The sequence below is a fragment of the Camellia sinensis genome, chromosome 6 (genome assembly GCF_055761805.1).
Source record: "Camellia sinensis isolate YWXY chromosome 6, ASM5576180v1, whole genome shotgun sequence".
Taxonomy (NCBI): Eukaryota; Viridiplantae; Streptophyta; class Magnoliopsida; order Ericales; family Theaceae; genus Camellia; species Camellia sinensis.
The window spans coordinates 106,944,720-106,964,985 of NC_138966.1; the positions used below are offsets into that span (position 1 = coordinate 106,944,720).

Here is a 20,266-nt window from a genome sequence, read left to right on the forward strand (position 1 = left end):
CTATGCTTAATAACCACCTCATTTTCCCTTTCCCTTTCTAAATCCCTTCCCAAATCCTCCAACCAAACACAGCATGAGAAAGTAGTATTTCTCGAACTGCAAAAATCACACCCATTCAATCCCCCATACTCAATGTGGCACTCGACGTGGTAGTTGGCTCTGATATCAAACGATACAAACCGGATTGCAAGGGAAAGGTACCTAAGAGGGTTATATGCACATAGCCGATGCATATGTTAACCGATGTGGCATCGTAAGATAGTAAATAATTTTTTACATATATTTTCTCCTCATTTTGATAATGAGAAAATTATTAAACATTTTAGATTTATTTTGCATTTGTGTAATGATCATTTGGTAATTGTATGATGCTAAGGAATTTATCAAAGTAATAAATTATTGAGATAGTTTCACTTTTATTTGTAAGTTTTGATTTATTTTTAATTTATTTTTATGTGTATTGAAATATGATGTTATAAGTGTAAATAGTTCGATTAGAATATGATTTTTACAATGATAAATTTATCATAAAAGTTAAAAGTATGATTTTTTGATAATAAATTCGATGTATGAAACCTACACGTAACTGCCCTTAAAATTTTATTTCACAAATAAAAATAAAAAAGAAAACAATAGTCGTGATGATTTGCAACAAATTGTCGAATATGGTCCCCCATAATACCATCTAAATAAGAAGTTCCACGAGTCATTTGACTTACCGCCGCCACTAGGAAAATTCATGAACGAACTTTCACTACTAAGAATTCATACAATGAATAGTTAGATTTCAAAATGTTTGAAACAACACACACACACAAAAAAAAAAAAAAAAAAAAAAAAACCACAGCCAATTGAAAATAAGGAACGTGAAGTCTGGGAAGAGGAAAATTTGAACAAGTTAAACTAGAAACGTGTGATTCCTTGCAAATTTGCATTATTGTTGATCATGACAAGCACAATATAGCTTCTCACTCACTAATTCCTCTATAAATACCTTGACAAACTCATGCAAAATGGAAACAAAAATTACAAAAACACAAACTTGCAAAGTAAAGGTTCATTGCCATAGAAAGATGTTGTCTACCATGAAGGTGTCCTTGTTGCAATTTCTAGGTTTTCTTTTGCTTAGTTGGCTCATTCATTGTCATGCTTGGGCTCGCTACAAGTTTGTGGTAAACACACTCATCTCTCTATGAAATTATGCATTGAATGAGCAATTATTGCCTATTGGAGAAGATATTGTTATGGTGATATCTTCTTCTAAGTAAGATACATTATTTTTTATATGTTGTTTGAGAAATACCTTAAGAAAATAACAATTTGTGAGGTTACCAACCATATCGTATCCTCTCAGCACCCAATATTTTTTAGTTTGAAGACTCTAGCAAGACTTTAAAATTTTAAAAGCCCCTTATTATGATATAGTAGTATGAGTTAAAAATATTTTCAAATTATATAGATTCGTTCTAGTAAGAATTTTTTTTAAAATTTAATTCCAAAACTTTAGATTTGAAAAAATATATATATATATTAGTGGTATATAATAAGCCTTAGTATGCAAATTTTTTAATCTCATATATTGCTTTTGAATTTAAAATTTTATTAGTTCGGTCCGTTACTTGTTTGGTCAAAATAGTTTGAGCCCCTTACATGAAAATATTATCAATCGTTGTTATTTGAACCCAGGGCTGTAAATTTGATCCCACCCGATCCATGTCGGGCCTCGCAGGCTCCTATCAAAATTTGGGCCAACTCGGGCCGGCTCATAGGCCAGAAAATTAGGCCCAGGGGGTATTTCGGGCCTTGGGTCGGGTTTTGAATGGGTTTTGAGCGGACCAATAGGCAGGGTCAGGCTTCAAAATGATGGCCCCAGGCCCAAGGTCCCAGATTGGGTTCGGGCTCGGGCTCGGGCCTAACCAGGTAGAGCCTACCCTAGGCCACCTATGGGCCGCAAATTATTTTTACACTCCTATCTAAACCATTTGTTTGTGTGAATTTTAAGTAAGCGTCACACAAATAAATAATCGAAATTTCTTTTTAAAAAGGTAAATTATATTTTGTCTCCTTTATGTATAGTAATTTTTCACTTTGGTTTTTAAAATTTTTTTTTTCTCACTTTAACCTTATATGTTTTAAGTTTTACACACTTTACTCTTATTAAAGCTAATTTCTGTTTAAAATTATACAGAAAAAAACATATTGGCAGTCAAATTATATAAAAATATTTTATTATATATAACTTACACATTTAAACTCTAATATAATAATGTATTTTTATGTTGTGTAATAATTATTGTGATATTTTCTGTCTTATCTTTAGGAGTAAAGCGAGAAATACTTAAAACTTGAAGAATCAAAATAAAAAATAAAAAATAAACTTTACAGATGAAAGTGAAAAAAATGATTAAATATAAAAGAAACAAAATATAATTTACCATTTAAAAAAGTGCCAAGTGTGTGAGGTGAATAATTGCTCCACAATGTGACTCAAATTAACCTAGATGCTCGTATAAAATTACTAAGCTCGACTTCATGGGCTCATCAAAAATCACCGACAAAGTCTTCCTATTATTTGCTAAAAAGAAATATAAATAAATAAATAAGGCCTTGTTTGATTTGTGTTTCTAAAAAAAAAAAATTCAAAATTTTTTTAAGTAAAAATAGGAATTAGTTTGATAAAAATAAATATAAAAAATGTTATTTAAAAATTTTAAAAATTATTTCTGACTTTCCAAAAAATATAATTATATAAAAATAAAAAAAATATATTTTTTTTCACTAAATTAATTTTTAATTTCTTCTAAAAAAATTCTAAAATACATTAATGAAAATCAAATGAAACCTGGCTTACCCTTTCTATTTAAGAAGTGGTACAGCCGTGGTCACAAGACAAATTTGTCAGTAATACCGTACATTGTTTTGTCTTAATGTAAAATAATTGCTATTTGTTTGATTTCGGCGAGAAAAGACAAGTGATTATAGTCATTTTTTTAGGAATACTTACGTGTAAATTTTAATAAGTAGATTTATTATTTAATAGATTTTATAAAAAAAAAAATCATAAAAAAGTTATTAATTATAAATTTTAACGATAATTTATAAAAATTATGACAAAAAAAGTTACTAATTGTCAATTTTTAACAATATATGTAAAAAATTATTACAAAAAAATTATTTTTAGCGACAATTTTACCAAGACCTATTTTCAATAAGACTTTATGAAAATTAATTCCAAATATTAGGACCTATTGATAGTTTACCTTTCTTTTTATGAGCTGTATTTTTTTAAGAAGACTAGTGTTTTCCATGTAATTAAGCTTGCATATAAGTCTTTTGAAAATTATATTTTATTCATGGTTTTAACAAAAAAAATTCAATTTTCTCAATATATATATCATAAATCTTTTGAAGTCTCTGTTAAAAAATAAAAAAATTGACTATATGGATGCGAGTAGCAGTAGTAGGGGTAATTTGTACTTTCCGAATCTCTCTCAATGCATGCCATCTTTCTGTAACTTTAATTTTATGTTGTTAATGAAAATTTTCTTTGCTAATAAAAAAAAAATATTGGTAGACAAGAATACGAAAATGGAATTTGTATTCACAGCAGTAAAATTAGAACCTAATGAAGGAGTACCTCATCCATCAAGTCAAAACATTGATTTTCTATCTTTTAATATTGTATTTTAGTGATTAATTATATTTACAACTGAAATGCTATCGCTATAGGGGACATTATAAAATATTCTCGGAGTAACACATATCTGTACTCTTTAACGAATCATCATTCATTATGTCACATCATATTTTTCAATCACCCAACACAATATCTACTTACCCACCTTCTCCACCAATACTATAGAGTATCACGTGTCTATATTATGAAATTACTGAATAATTATCCATAACCATAGTGATAGTGTTGTACTTGTCGTAGCATATTGAAATTGTTTTCCTTTTTTCTTTTTACTGAATAATTTTAGTGATTAATTATATTTACAACTGAAATGCTATCGCTATAGGGGACATTATAAAATATTATTTTTTGGCCTACTTTTGTTTCAAGCTATTTTGTTTCTCTCAAATAATTTTTCTGACGTCATCACTGTCTTTCATCCATATATTTACTTGCAAAGATATGATTATCACTGTGGTGATTTTTTCCATTGTGTAGGTGAAGGAAACACCATACACAAGGCTATGCAGCACAAAGCCCATACTGACAGTGAATGGACAATTTCCTGGACCAACTCTATATGTTAACAAAGGAGAGACAATAATAGTTGATGTTTATAACCGAGCCAAAGATAACATCACCATTCACTGGTATGCATTTCTTTTGAGAGAGTGAGAGTGATTTTTTTTTTTTTTTTACTCACGACTGTATCTGGTGTTTCAACTCAACTAGGGTTTTGTTTGGAGTGAACATTTTTAGTTAAAATAGTTAAAAAGACAATATTCAATCACATCACTTTCTATTTTTTGCATATATTTTCTTAGTAATGGAACCTAATTCTGTGGATACATTTAGTCTCCCTATCTTATATACAATAGTGGAGTGCATCTCCTTGAGTTTTTTAAAATTTACACTTTTTATCCTTAATTGAAAAATAAAAATTAATTATTCTTTTGAAATTTCAAGTGTGCCCCTTAAATCTTTATATGTCCTCTTTTATTTACTTTTTCTTTTCAACAATTTTTTTACAATTTTTCCCTTTAAATGTTTAATTTTACTTAAATTTTATATTATTTCTCTCATCCCTCTAATTTTTTTCTACCCCTCTCTATCTATCTTATTGTGTGTGTCTACACCTTGATGTAATTTTATCCTTATCTTTTATGGATACATGCAATCAAACCTAAAATTATGAGAAACTAAATAGAAATCAAATTAACAATAAAATTTAAAAAGAAAAAAGAAAAATATTTCATAAACTCAAGCATAAGTCTAACTTATAATTTTAAAACCATGTCGATCTCTTTAATCGTCTTGCAACTATGAAAAATGAATTCAGTTAGATTGTTGAATTCAGTTAGATTGTAACAAATCGTGTTACTGTTTGAATTTAATTTTTTATTTTTTCTAAACCAAAATCTTGGATTCGCCACTACCTATATATATCACATAATTACCGAACCTAAGTTGTAGTGGCAACCCAGACAGAAAGTAATAATATGGATTGGTTATTTTGTAGGCATGGAGTAAGACAACCAAAGTACCCATGGACAGATGGTCCCGAATTTATCACACAATGTCCTATTCGACCGGGAGGGAAGTTTAGCCAAAAGATTATATTTTCAACAGAGGAAGGAACCCTATGGTGGCATGCTCATAGCGACTGGTCCCGTGCCACGGTCCATGGGGCTATCGTGGTCTATCCCAAGAATGGCACAAGCTACCCCTTTCCTAAGCCTTATGCTGAAGTGCCCATCATATTAGGTATGATCTTGATAAATTTATATTTAATTTTAAATATATATATATATATATCAATATCTCAAAACAGTATTGATTCATGAAATTTTACTGGTAGAGAAATTGTAGAACAAAAGAGAAGCAAATATCTGAAACAATAATGTGACCGCATGCAAAATGAATCTAAGCTATACAATGATTTTTTAGTGAATATTTATATGAATTTTTTATTGCATGTAGCATTACTGTCCATGGTTTTAAATATAAACGTTCCGCATTTTTGTGTTTTCGATATTGATACACTTTGGTATACCAGTTGAAATAAAAATCATGTGCGAATTGATTGGTTGCCGATACGTATCAGTTTATAATCAATTCATGAGCCAAATCACAGTCAATATGGCTAATTCAGCTATTATTAGTTTTTGTTTTTTTTTTCTTCGCTTCTCATAATTTTTTAAGAAATCATAATTGTTACATCACATAATTTTCAATTATGTATCATTCGATAAATACTAATATTTAAAATCATGTATCTAAAATTGGTGGGACGTCTCATTTACTATTGAAATGCAGGAGAGTGGTGGAAGCAAGATATCATGCAGCTTCTAGATACCTTCCTTAAAACGGGAGGAGACCCAAATACCTCTGATGCTTACACTATAAATGGTCAACCTGGTGATCTCTACCCTTGCTCTAAATCAGGTTTCATTCTACTAATTTTTCTTCTTGAAATTTCTTTTCATTTATTATCTCTGAAATTTATAATTTTTTTATTTGATTACAATATCATGTTATTTTGATGCTTGTTGTGTTTAAATAATCAAGATACATATAATTAGTATATCAGTCATACAATATATATGGTTTAAATAATTCTATACAAATAAAAAAATACATAACTTTTATACATAATGACTTATGGACCATTCGCTGAAAAATAAAACAGTCATTTTATTCTTGTGAAATTTTATATATAAATAAAAATTTCATATGATTTTTGAGATATTTCACTCGTACAAAATTCTTTTCGACCAATCAAATTTCTTGAAATGATGTGCACTCAATTTAAATCAAAATTTAATGTGTAGAAAAAAGTTTTGATTGGAATGAAAAATAAATCAATAAGAGTAATTTTACAAGGGTTTTTTTTTTTTTTTCATTCTCATTCCGCACATAATTCTTTAACTAATTGTAAAAAATTGAATAGTGCTACTTTAATTCAAAAATCAGATTTATTTTTTAAATCTAATAATGTGACATTCTATTAAAATATTTAAGGCAACTCATTTCTCTAATTATTAGCCAATCTTTTTTTTTACACATTATTAAATTTAGAAAGTGAATTTAAAAAATAAATTTCTATATTGTTTTTCTAAAAAGTTTGTTACATTGTCGTGTATTAAAGTGAACTCTAACCTTATAAAAACCTAAAATAATGATTTGTTTATTTTTATCAAAAAAAGAAAAGAAAAGAAAGCATTTTTGATACAAACTACATTTAACTTTCTATGTGCAGATACATTCAAGCTGATGGTAGATCATGGCAAAACCTATCTCCTCCGCATGATCAACGCTGCCATGAGCGACATTCTCTTTTTCTCCATCGCAAATCATCAATTGACAGTCGTTGGAACGGATGCTAGCTACACAAAGCCATTCAAAACCGATTACATAACTATATCCCCTGGACAAACCATGGACGTCTTGTTAGAAGCTAACCAACCATCAGGTCAATATTACATGGCGGCTAGGGTTTTTTCTAGTTCTACTGTTGTAACATACGATAACACCACCACCACTGCCATCGTACACTACAATGGAAACTACACTTCACCACTACCACCACCTTCATTTCCTCAAAACCTTCCCTATTACCATGACACAAATGCATCGTTTACCTATGCGCGCGGTTTGAGAAGTTTAGACAGTCCTGATCATCCGATCAATGTACCATTAAACATGTCGACAAAATTAATTTTCACCATATCGGTCAATGCCATCCCATGTGCTAATGACTCTTGTGCCGGTCCAAATGGAACCCGCCTCTCAGCAAGCATGAACAACATAAGTTTCGTGAATCCCTCCATTGACATACTTCAAGCTTACTATAATCACATCAACGGTGTCTATGAAGATCGGTTTCCTAATGTTCCACCGTTGATATTCAATTTTACGGCCGATTATCTTCCTTTGGAGCTTGAGACTCCACAGAAGGGGACAGAGGTGAAAGTACTGGAATATAACTCAACGGTGGAGCTTGTTTTCCAAGGAACAAACTTGGTTGCAGGGACAGAGCATCCCATGCATTTGCATGGATACAGTTTTTATGTGGTTGGGTGGGGGTCTGGTAATTTTGACAAAGATAAGGACCCTTTAGGGTATAATTTAGTGGACCCTCCTCTGCAAAATACCATTGCTGTCCCTAGGAATGGTTGGGCTGCAATAAGATTCAAGGCCGACAACCCAGGTAACGTGGCATTTTATTAAAATTGTCATTACTCATATTATTATTATCTTAATTAATGATTTTTCCAAACCAATATTATATGTTGAAATTTCATCAAAATAATGTCGTAGTGATTTTTTTAAAATAATAAATTTTTAATGAATTTTTTATTAAAATAATACAATACAAATAAGTTGTGTTATTTTGTATAGATTTTTTTTTTCTATATCATTACTCTATATGTTAAAATAATATATATTTGACAACAATCATTATATTATTTTTTGAGTAATGTTATAGGATTTGTTTTTTTTCCTTTTACAAACTTTGTTTACAAATTGATGCGGCGTGCTCAACGTCTTAATATTTGAAACCTTTTGGATATATATATTTTTTATCGGCAATTTTTTTTTTTACTATTACTAAAAATGAGGATTACAAACTGTCCGGTACAAGTGCATCATAGAAAACTTTTGGATATAAGCAAAGTGCAACCTCATAGAGTCAGGCATATTTTTAATATGAAAAATATAATTTGATTATAAAATCAGATATAATCTTCCCTCACATAGAAGTCACATATTCGACGGGACCAACTCTATGTGAGAAGATTATGATTAAATTTTGTACACGTAAAATAATTATTTTAATATTTGATACATCTTGTTTTTTGACAGGAGTGTGGCTTATGCACTGTCATTTAGAGCGACACCTAAGCTGGGGAATGGATATGACATTCATTGTTAAAAATGGCAAAAACCCAGAAGAACAATTGCTGCCTCCACCTCCAGACATGCCATCATGTTATTGAAGCTGCAACATCATCCTCACTATTTGCAAAATTGCTACAATTTGGCAAAAATATTAATGTCATTAGTTTTAGTATGATTCAACCTGTTATTTGTCTCTAAAATTGAATAATACACATGTATGTACGCCATGTGGGATACTTAAGATTCCATATCATTCATTTGTGGTGTCCATTTTAATTTAATTTGTTGTTATATTAATAAAATTCAACTTTCTAGTTTAAAAGGATATGTCTCCTGGTTTGAATTGAGCAGATGACTATATTCTGGAAATATACCATGCAGGGGTGAGGGGCCGGCAAAAACAAGTTAATTTTACTTTTAGAATGATGGTATTAATAAAAATGAGAAATAAAATGTTACATATATTATGGATAATGTTTTATAAGTGATGAGAGTGAAAAAAATATAAAAACGAGACTAAAGTAGTTAAAATGAAAATTGAGTGTAATGTTTTCAAAAAATAAATAAATTTTGTATATATTATATACATATAAATAAATTTAATAAATATAATCAGAGCAGAAGCGAGTTATAATAGACGAGTAGACAAAAACCTACCCATTTTCTCATTGAAGGGGAAGAAAATCCATGTGGGACGGGAGATGTGAGGCAGTGCGGGGAGAAATGAGTCTCCCCAAATCTATTTAGTGTAAGCTGTGTCTCCTAAGAGGAGACTTAGTGTGGCCCACATACATATTAATATTTGTAAATTATATATATTATATATTATTTATATATTTATCTTTATATGTATATTTATCTTTTGATAATTATGGGTGATAATTATTGAAGTTACCTAAAATATCAAGAACTCTAAATGGTGGTTTGGCTAAGGCCTATCAATTTCCACTAATTAAGTTTCCTTGATGGAAGGAAACTAACAAGGTTTATCTGATAATGTATCAATCTGATAAGGGTCCCTGACCTAGCAGTTATAAATAGGCTTGTGGTTTTCCATCAATGAGGTACTCAAGTTCTGCATAGGTTAGAAGACACTTATTCATAAAGTGTGAAGTGAGTGATATAATATTGAGAGGTTCAGAAGCAATACACACATCACACAACTTGATCAACAATGGCTGGAGGAAGTTAGTATAAATTTTATTCCGCTGTATATCCACACATATATGATTTTCCTACATTGTGGTATTAGAGTTTATCTCCAAATCTATGTTGATCAGTATATAGATTCAATATATATATATATATATATATCATTGACGTTCTTATAATTTTTTTTCCCATCAATCCTGTTCTTGCAATTGTATATATATATATATATATATCTTATTGACGTTCTTATAAACTTTTTTTTTTTTCATCAATACCGTTCTTGCAATTGTGTAATTGTCTTCGTCATGACTAGAATGCAAGAATAGCTTCAGTTTTAAACTTTCTTCATCTGTGTATGTGTGTAAATGAGAATACATGTGCACGTATGTCAAAGGGTAATTAAAGATGCAAGAATAGCTTCAGATTCTGATATAAAATATATATATATATTTGTAAATAGTTGTGGAACAGTATTTGGATTTATTTACAGAAGTTAAATATCTTGCTACTATTATATTTGAGTTTGTTTTATGTTCCGTTAAAAATTATATGGTGCCGAATTTATAAGATGGTTAAGCATTATAATAAATTGAGAATAGCAACAGCATCTTAAATTATTGTTATGTGTATGAAGTTAGAAAATAATTATATTAGATGACATCTTATTACTTGCATTTAAATTAGTAAAATTAATTATTTTACCCACAGGAAGATAATTGCTTTATTAATTTATTTGGAATAAGATAGTAAGTTAAATATCAAAATAAAAAATTTTCTATGACTACAGATAATGGAATTATTTTATTTTGTGAGAGATATTTACTAGTTTTATTGATAAAGTTAAGTAGATTCGATACAAGTTGTAATCTTTACACACAGGGAGATTAGAATTTACTTTATTTTTATTTTTATTTTTCGTAGCATGATTTGCTCTTGGTTGTTGTAGTCATTCCTACTACATTAGTGAGTTCTGAATCATCTCATATTCCATTTTTGAGTGGTGAAAATTTTTCTGACTGGAAAGATAAGATTCTTTTGACTTGGGGGTGAATGGACCTTGATTTGGCGCTTCGTGTGGACGAACCACATGTTCCGAAGGAATCAAGTACGCTAACTGAGAGGGCTTCTTATGAGCGATGGGAGCGATCTAATAGCTTAAGTTTAATGCTCATCAAGTCTCATATCAGTAAGGGCATTAGGGTTCAATCCTTGACTGCGACAAGGTTAAGGTCTTCATGAAGGCTATTGAAGAGCAATTTGTGACATCTGAGAAGGCATTAGCCAACACCCTAATGAAGAAGCTCTCAGGCATGAGACTTAGTGGTTCTAAAGGTGTGCGCGAACATATTATGGAAATGCGGGACATTGCAGCTCAACTTAAAACATTAGAGATAGAGATTTCTGAGTCGTTCTTAGTACATTTTATCCTTAACTCTCTTCCTATGGAATATAGTGCTTTCAAAATTTCCTATAACACACAGAAGGAGAAATGGTCAGTAAATGAACTTTTGGCCATGTGTGTTCAAGAGGAAGAGAGATTGAAGCATGAAAAACTAGAGACTGCCAATCTTGCATTTCATGGAAAAGGAAAAGACCGAAAGGACAAAACTGTTCCACAACAGAAAATGCAAATGAAGAGTTATGGCAATAAAGGTGAATGCTTCTTTTGCAAGAAAAAGGTACACATGAAGAAGGATTGTCCTAAGTACAAGAAATGACTTGAGAAAAAAAGTAATCTATTCTCTCTTGTGTGTTATGAATCTAACTTTGTTAAAGTTCCTGATAATACATGGTGGATTGATTCTGGTTCTACAATTCATGTTGCTAATACTGTGCAGGGCTTTCTCAGCCTAAGGAAACCGACAACAAGTGAACAGGGCATCTATTCGGAAAATGGGATGCGTTCACATGTGGAGGCTATGGGAGCTTTTAGACTGATTTTAAATTCTGGCTTTGTTTTGGATCTTGAAAACATTTTTATGTTCCATCATCTTCTAGAAATTTAGTTTCAATTTCAAAATTAGTACCTTTTGGATATACATTTAATTTTGTTAGTTCGAGTTTCAATTTATTGAAAAATAATGCTACTATTGGCAATGGTTTTTTAACTGATGGTTTATGTAAATTTGATTTGGATCTTTCATATGAAAATAGTCTTTTAACCTTATATAGTGGAATTGGCATAAAGAGAAGTATTACTAATGAGAACTCCTCTATATTATGGCATAGAATTAGTAAATGATAGAGTTTTAAATACTCTTGATTTTACTGATTTTGGTACTTGTGTAGATTGTATTAAAGGAAAGCAAACCAACAAGTCCACTAAAGGTGCCAAAAGAAGTTCTAATATTCTTGAGATCATACACACAGACCTCTGTGGACCATTTACTCCACCTTGTTTCAATGGTCAGAGATATTTTATCTCATTTATTGATGATCATACACGATATATGTATTTCTATCTTTTATTTGATAAGGCTGAGGCACTTGATGCTTTTAAAGCCTATAAAGCAAAGGTAAAGAAACAATCAGAAAAGAGCATTAAAATCGTGAGATCAGATAGAGGTGGAAAATATTATGAAAGGTACACAGAATATGGACAAATACCTGGTCCATTTGCTAGGTTTCTTAAAGAAGAATGAATAATTGCCCAATATTCAATACTTGGTACACCACAACAAAATGGTGTACCTGAAAGGAGGAACCGTACACTTATGGACATGGTAAGGAGCATGCTTAGTTATTCCAATGTTCCCATAAATTTGTGGAGTGAAGCTTTGAAAACCGCTCTGTATGTTTTAAATCGGGTTCCATCTAAAGTTGTTCCTAAAACACCTTGTGAATTATAAAAAGGATGGAAACCAAGTTTGAGGCATTTGCACATATGGGGTTGTCCAGTTGAGGTAAGGGTTTATAACCCACACTTAAAGAAATTGGACCCAAGAACAGTTAGTGGTTTTTTCATTGGCTACGCTGAAAACTCCAAAGGTTTCAAATTTTATTGCCCTTCACACACACTTAAAATTGTTGATACAAGAAATGCAAAATTTCTTGAGGGTCATGAGTCAAGTAGGAGTGGTTTTTCTCGTGTCATAGAATTCGAGGAAATAAGGGACCCTATTGAGAAACCAATTGGGGAATTGGTTGTTGTTCCAAGTGTTATTCCAAATATCATTGAAGAACAACCAATACAAGAACAACTGCTCCATGAGGAACAAATCAATATAGAACCTCTTATTCAAAATTTAAATGAACCAATATGAGTAAGGAGATCCACAAGAGAAAAGAAATCAATTATTTCTAGTGATTACCTTGTATATCTACAAGAATCTGACTTTGATGTTGGACCTAAAGTTGATCCTAGTTCATTTTCACAAGCCATGAATGGAATTAATTCCAATTTATGGTATGATGCCATGAAAAAAGAGATAAAATCAATGGCGACAAACAAAGTTTGGGATCTTGTTGAGTTACCAAAAGAAACTAAGGCCATTGGCTGTAAATGGGTCTATAAGACCAAAAGGAATTCTTCTGGTAACATTGAACGATATAAAGCCAGACTTGTAGCCAAAGGTTTTACCCAAAAGGAAGGAATTGATTACCATGAGACATTCTCTCTAGTTTCTAAGAAGGACTTATTTCGAATGATCATGGCTTTAGTAGCTCATTTTGATTTAGAGTTACACCAAATGGATGTGAAAACGACTTTTCTTAATAGGGATCTTGAAGAAGAGGTATACATGGTTCAGCCTGAGGGATTTTTCTCAAAGGATAATCACTTGGTTTGTAAGCTAAAGAAATCTATATATGGACTTAAACAGGCTTCCCGCCAATGGTATTTAAAATTTCACAACATTGTTACTTCATTCGGGTTTACGGAGAACATTGTTGATAATTGTATATACCTTAAGGTTAGTGGAAGTAAATACATATTCTTAGTCCTGTATGTAGATGACATTCTACTTGCAAGTAGTGATTTGGGTTTGCTACATGAAACGAAAGAATTTCTTTATGAAAACTTTAAAATGAAGGATATAGGTGAAGCCTCATATGTCATTGGCATAGAGATTCGCAGAGATAGATCTTGTAGAACATTGGGACTATCTCAAAAGGCCTACATTGAAAAGGTTTTGGAAAGATTTAACATGAAGTCTTGTTCACCTCTGTAGCACCTATTGTCAAAGGAGACATATTTAGTCTAAATCAATCACCACAAAATGATTTGGAGAAAGAACAAACGAAAAACATGCCTTATACATCTGCAGTAGGTAGTCTCATGTATGCTTAGGTTTGTATAAGACCTGATATTGGGTTTGTGGTAGGAATGTTAGGCAGATATCAAAGTAATCCAGGCCTTGAGCACTGGAAAGCTACTAAGAAGGTTATGAGGTATTTGCAAAGAACTAAGGACTACAAGCTTACATACAAGCATGCAGATTCACTAGAGGTGATTGGATATTCAGATTCAGATTTTGCTGGATGTTCCGACACTAGAAGATCTACTTGAGGATATATATTTTTTCTTGCTGGAGGAGCTGTATCTTGGAGAAGCATCAAGCAGTCCATAACTGCTTCGTCTACTATGCAAGCGGAATTTGTTGCATGCTATGAAGCTACAACACAGGCCTTATGGTTAAGAAATTTTATCATAGGACTAAGTGTAGATACCCCATTTTTGACCGACCTTAAGACTCAGACGTCATCGATTGAGCGCTCGATGATAGTGCATGTTGTGCTCGTTCGAGTTTCCAGAGTTTTCGGCTGAGTGTCTTGCCTCTGGGCCTCTGAACTCTTTGTGCTTTGGCTCAGTTTGCAGACCAAGCCTTGTTTTCCTTCCTTGGAGGGAGGGAGTGGTCTGTTGACCACCTTTTTGTGGTCGTAGACCACTTTTCCTGCTTGGAGACTAGTTTTCGATTTTCGGAGCCTTCGGCCGCGCGCCTTGTCTTGGGACCCCTTAATGTTCTCCGTTTGGCTTGGTTTTCGGACCATATCTTGTTGCCTTTGCCTAGAGGGATACTGTGGTCCGGGAGACCACTTTTGATGCCCGTAGACTAGTTTTCGAGACTCCCGGCCGCGCGCCTTGCCTCCCAGACTCTCGTCTTGCATCCCTTTTGGTTTGTTTTTGGTACAAACCTTGTTTTCCTTATTTAGAAGGTGGTACAACGGTGGGAGACCAGTTCTTTCCCTTGGAGACCACTTTCCTCCCTGTCAACCAGTTTTCTGGTCGGCCAACTAGTGTTCTTGGTCTTTGGGCCACCTTTTCTGGTCAGCCACCACACCACTGCCTTGCTTTCATGCTGTTGACCATCTCTCACCATGGCCGACCACTTTCTCCCCTGGGAGACCACTTCCACTGGTCGGCCGACCAGTAGAAGTAGTTGGCCGACCACATCACGTGGTCGGCAGCTTTTCATCACCTTTTTTGAGATATTTTAGAGCCAGCTGTGCTAGCTGGAGGGCACAAAAGCCATCCTCCATACACGTGTATGAAGAGATGGCTTTAAGCCTAAAGCTTGTCTAACAAGCTTGAGCCTTGGTTCTCTATAAGAGAGAACCTCCCCCTTCCTCTTCCAGGTTCAGATTTTTGTGTTGGAGAGATATAGATACACATTTGTCTCTATCTTGCTCTTTGCTTCATATTTGTGCTTTAAAAGTGTAGTTTTATCACACTTTAACACACAAACACACACTCAAACACCATCCTTTTGTTGCTGAGGCTTCTTGAGGTTTGTTTTGGAGTTTTTGGACTGGTTTTGGTTAGAAAAAGCTGCTGGAGTTGTAACTTCAAAGGTGTTCTTTTAGGGTGAGTCAACTAGCCCTTTGACCCTTGTTTTGGTTTAAGCTTTTGAACCTATTTGCATGCTGTTTTTGCCTTGACTTTAAACTACAAAAAGTTCTATTTTTCAGTCTTTAACATGTTTGTTTAAGGTCTCTTTTGTGTTGGGGGTGATCTACCCCCTCTTAGGCCTTGTTAGGCCTTGTTTTGAGCCATCCCTTTTGGCTCTTGTTTTAGCCTTTGCATGAACTTTCTACCACTGAATTTCAAAGGAATTTCAGTGGTGGAAATAGTGTTTTGAGGTCCCAAATAGGAGAGGGTCATCCCCTCTCCTTGTGTCTTGTATACTTGCTTCATATGCCTCATGTTTGAGCATGTTTATTAAGCTTGTGTTGGTCACATCTCAGCCTATTTTAGGCCTTATTTCAGCATGGCATACCACTGTTTTGACTTGGTTTTGTCATCCCTTGCATGCATAATGCACTTGTAGTGTAATCCTCATAAACTAGCTTTGTATGCCTCATGAAGTAGCATGTCATTCTAACTTGTTTTGAGTCCATCTCAGCATGTTCTTGGTGTTGTTTTGCCATCATATACCTCTATTAAGGTTTGGTTTAATAGCCCCATGCATGCTCCAAGCACTTGTAGTGCAATTCCATGAACTAGCCTAATGTGTATCATGCTTTAGGCCATCATTCTAGCATGCTTTTGGTTTAACTCTAAGAAGCTTTTGTCCATGTTTTAGCATGCTCTAGCTTTGATTTCTGTTGTTTTGGTCATGCATGTCATGCTTTGTATAGCTATAGTGCATTCTAGCTTGTTAACTTTGTGTATCAAGTCCACTAGCATGCATTGCTTGGCCTATTTGAATGATTTGGCATTATTTGAAATGTGATTTCAGTCCATATTTCATGTTCATGCACTTGCATTTGTCACTCTTTCAATGCATTGAAGGGTTGGTCCTTTATGCCTTAAGAATGAGTCATTATGTATGCCTTCATGCCTAAGCTTGCGAGCTATCATTTCAATATTTTTTTGGGGTTATTTTGCCATAATATAACTCTGATTTTTGTTAGTTAAGTCATCTCATGCTTGGTCTTGATAGGTGTAGTGTAATCCACCTTATTTGCCTTGCATACATCATGCCTTATGCCCTTCATGCTAGCCTGTTTTGGCCTCCTTACATGCATGTTTTAGACTCATCTTGATATGTTCTAGGACTGTTTTGGGTTGCCTTGGCCATGTGATTCATATTTTGCATAGTTATAGTGCATGTGTCTATGCTAGTTTTGAGTTTTGAGCACCATAACATGCTTCATTTGTATCATATATATGATTTGACATCATTTATCATGACATTTCAGAGCATGTAGCATTGCCATGTTCCCATTTCATTCACCCTTTGAGTGCCTCTAAGGGTTGTGCATTTGTTGCCTTGTTTGTAGCCTAGCATGTATGCCATCTTGCTTAGACCTTTGAGCCACTATCTTAGCATGATTTGGTCTTTGTTTAGACCTAATTAAGCTCTGTCCATGGCTGGTTTATGCCTTTGTGCCATGTATTGCATGTCTCCTTTGTAGTCATCTTTACTAGCCTCATACCTTAAGGACCTTTGCATGCTATACTTGTATTGTTTGAATGATTTGACATCATTTCATACCTTATTTCAGTGCATTTAGTGTTGTCACACTTCCATGATTGTCACTTCTTGAGCGCTCTTGAGAGTTGTGCTCTTATGCTTAGTTGATGGGCCATTGCATTGAGCATGCTTGTTTTGACCTTCATGCCTTAGTTTCATCACCATGGCCACTGATTTGGGCATGACCGAGGTCTGTCCATTTTGGTTTAAATCCATGTTATGTGAATGTTGTTACATTGCATCATGTTGTTGCATGCTTATGTTGACATGCATTGTGTATGCATGCATTAGCGTTGTTTGCATGTCATTAGCTTTGTTAAGTTGATCATGTTACATTGCATTGAGCATGCCATGTTATTTTTTGCATTGTGTATGCTATGTAGTTGCATTGTGTTTTGCATTCCTTGCATTGCATGTTTGCATGCTTGAGTTGCATTGCATTGTGTTTGGATTAGGTGTTAGTCCAAACACGAGAAGCGAGGGACATTTTATACTTAAAGTGATGAAACGTGCCTCAATTCTCGGTCGTCGATGCTCTTGATCATACATGATAGAGTTCAAGACTTTATGTGTTTATGTGTGCATTCATTTTACATTGAATTATGCAATTTGGCTTCTTGGCCATCATGCATCGAGATGCGTGATTGGTGGCCCGAGGGTCGAGAACCACACTCCCTTGAGCTTATGAAATGATGGGGAGGGTGGTTGTGTGCACATATCTTGCAAATACATTGCCATGCCCTTTCTTGCTCTCTGTTGCAGCAAACTGGAGAAGTGCAGCAAAAACTGATCGGCCAATCAGAAAAACTAGCTGGCCGACCACTTTTTCTGGTCTGCAACAAAGAAAAGTGGTCGGCCAGTGGCTGGCAACATCAACAACTGGTCGGCCATGTTCCTACAGGTCCCCAAGGTGGAGTTGAAGCTTTGTGGAGCTTGGTGCAAGGTTTTGAGAACAGTTCCAAACAGAGGCAAATCGGGGCATCGCGACGGATTTCCAAACAAGGCGACTGAGCATGCATGCACTCCTAATCCCGAGGACCTCTTTTTACTACTTTCCTTAGCTAGTTTATGCTTTGGTTATGTACCTAAGTAGTTAATGCGTTTTAGCTGCTTATTTGTGTTGTAATAACTAGTTAGTTAACTTGTTAGTTAATTAGCTTCGTTTTATATTTAATTAGTTAGCTTGTTAGTTAGCTAATTTTGTGATGTAATAAGTAGTTTAATTAGCTTAGATTAGCTAGTTAGCTTCTTATTCGGACGCTCCGTCGAGAGGGCTAACTGTTATAATAAGCGTGCGTGTGTGTGATGCATGTCTTCCAACCCCCATTTCTTTCTCCCTTTTACTTACCAGCTTTCGATGGTTAGTTTTAGGGCATATTTCGATTAGCATACCTTATGCTTGCATGCGTGCATCCATTCATCTATATTGCATGCACCGGGCTCGACGTATCATACTAACTGCATTGTATTTCAATTCTGATTTGAATACATGTATCAATTGCTGCATTTCACATGCCATCTTAGAATAGCCGAGCCTATCTTAGTTGCATTTTTGTATGTGTTGCATTAGTCATCTTAACATGAACTAGGATCATGCATGATTTCTAACTAGTTCTCTGTTTTGGCTTGGAGTACACTGTTAGCATACTGCATGTGTGTACGTGCTGCCATGTTTAGCATGCTTGCCATGAAGCTAACTGCTTATTTGATATAACTGCCTGAATGCTTGTGGGTGAAAGTTGGATTACTTGAATTGGAACAATTCATTGAAATCCTCGTTTTAGCCTACCTGCGAGTAGCAAATTTTCAAACCTTTTTCAAACAAACGAACATGCAATGTTTTGTTCTAATTTAAGCGATCTAGTCTATACTTGTATGTTATGCGCATCACATTGTAATTCTAGGTTAATAACCGAAATAAGAACATATGTGTTTTCAAAAATAAAATATCATGCTTAGTACAGACCGATCTTTGATCGGGCGAGCGGAGGTGCTCATTGCATGACATTTCCCTATCGTACCCAAGTTCCTGAGCCGAGGCAACTTTGGTGATGACGGACACGTGGCCTTAGGCGCGAGTCGGGATTTCCTAAATTTTTCCCAAAATAAAATATTTAGGTGGTGACTCTGTATCTGGCAAAGCAGTCCATGTTTGGCATTTCTTTATAAAAATCAGTTTTCCAAAACAATTTGTCGGATTTAGACTCTTTGGTGATTTATCGATCTTGCATTGCACTTTGCAAGATTAGATTCAGAATCGTGACATTAAGTCCGAACTTGTAGCAGCCTAAAGAACAAAATGGATTTCGCGCCCTTGCGCGCGGAGCCGGGGAGTTCTCTCGAGGCCGTCTACACTAAGGATTGTTGATTTCATATCAAGATCACTAAGAATTTACTATGATAATTCGGCTGCAATTTTCTTTTCTAAAAACAATAAAAGTGACAGCCGAAATAAACATATTGACATAAAGTATCTTGTTGTTAGAGAGAAAGTCAAGATGCAAGAAATTGCTATTGAGCACATCGACACTGAGCTAATGGTTGCAGATCCTATGACAGAAGGATTGCCGGCTAAAGTACACAATGATCATGTGGTTCATATGGGACTCACTAGCTCTTTTGATGTATGAAATTACTTTCTCATTTTGAGGGATTCACTATTGAAAACAATATTTATTTAGAATAAATACATGACCTTTGATTGTGCACTTAAAGTATTTGTCAGGTTTGTTATCCATTGGGATAAGTAAAGTAGGACCCGAATGGATATTTATTAGTCATTTGTAAATTGAAGTATTTTATTTAATACTCATTGAAAAGTGTCATACATTATAATTTATAGAAGAAAATGTCCATTAAATGGGACATAACCGCTATGATTAGTGTAGTAACACTTGGCAATGGAGTGTGAGGATTTCAATATTAAAGTTTAGGCAAAGTTTAATGGCCATAATTCAGTACATATCACCCAATACAATATTTATATAATTTGTGGACCAAGTGAGAGAATGTAAGTTGCGTCTCCTAAGAGGAGATTTAATGTGGCCCACATACATATTAATATTTGTAAATTATATATATTATATATTATTTATATATTTATCCTTATATATATATATAT

At 33.8% G+C, this 20,266-nt stretch overlaps 1 protein-coding gene across 1 annotated transcript; it reads left to right on the top strand.

The window, feature by feature from the left end:
• The first annotated feature begins 1,008 nt into the window (after positions 1–1,008).
• LOC145792813 (laccase-15-like) lies at positions 1,009–8,900 on the top strand. Its single transcript, XM_082874387.1, has 6 exons — positions 1,009–1,172; positions 4,175–4,326; positions 5,196–5,440; positions 5,993–6,121; positions 6,936–7,886; positions 8,543–8,900. The coding sequence occupies exons 1-6, from the start codon at positions 1,014–1,016 to the stop codon at positions 8,674–8,676; spliced, it is 1,770 nt and encodes a 589-aa protein (XP_082730513.1). The 5' UTR covers positions 1,009–1,013; the 3' UTR covers positions 8,677–8,900.
• The last annotated feature ends 11,366 nt before the right edge of the window (positions 8,901–20,266 follow it).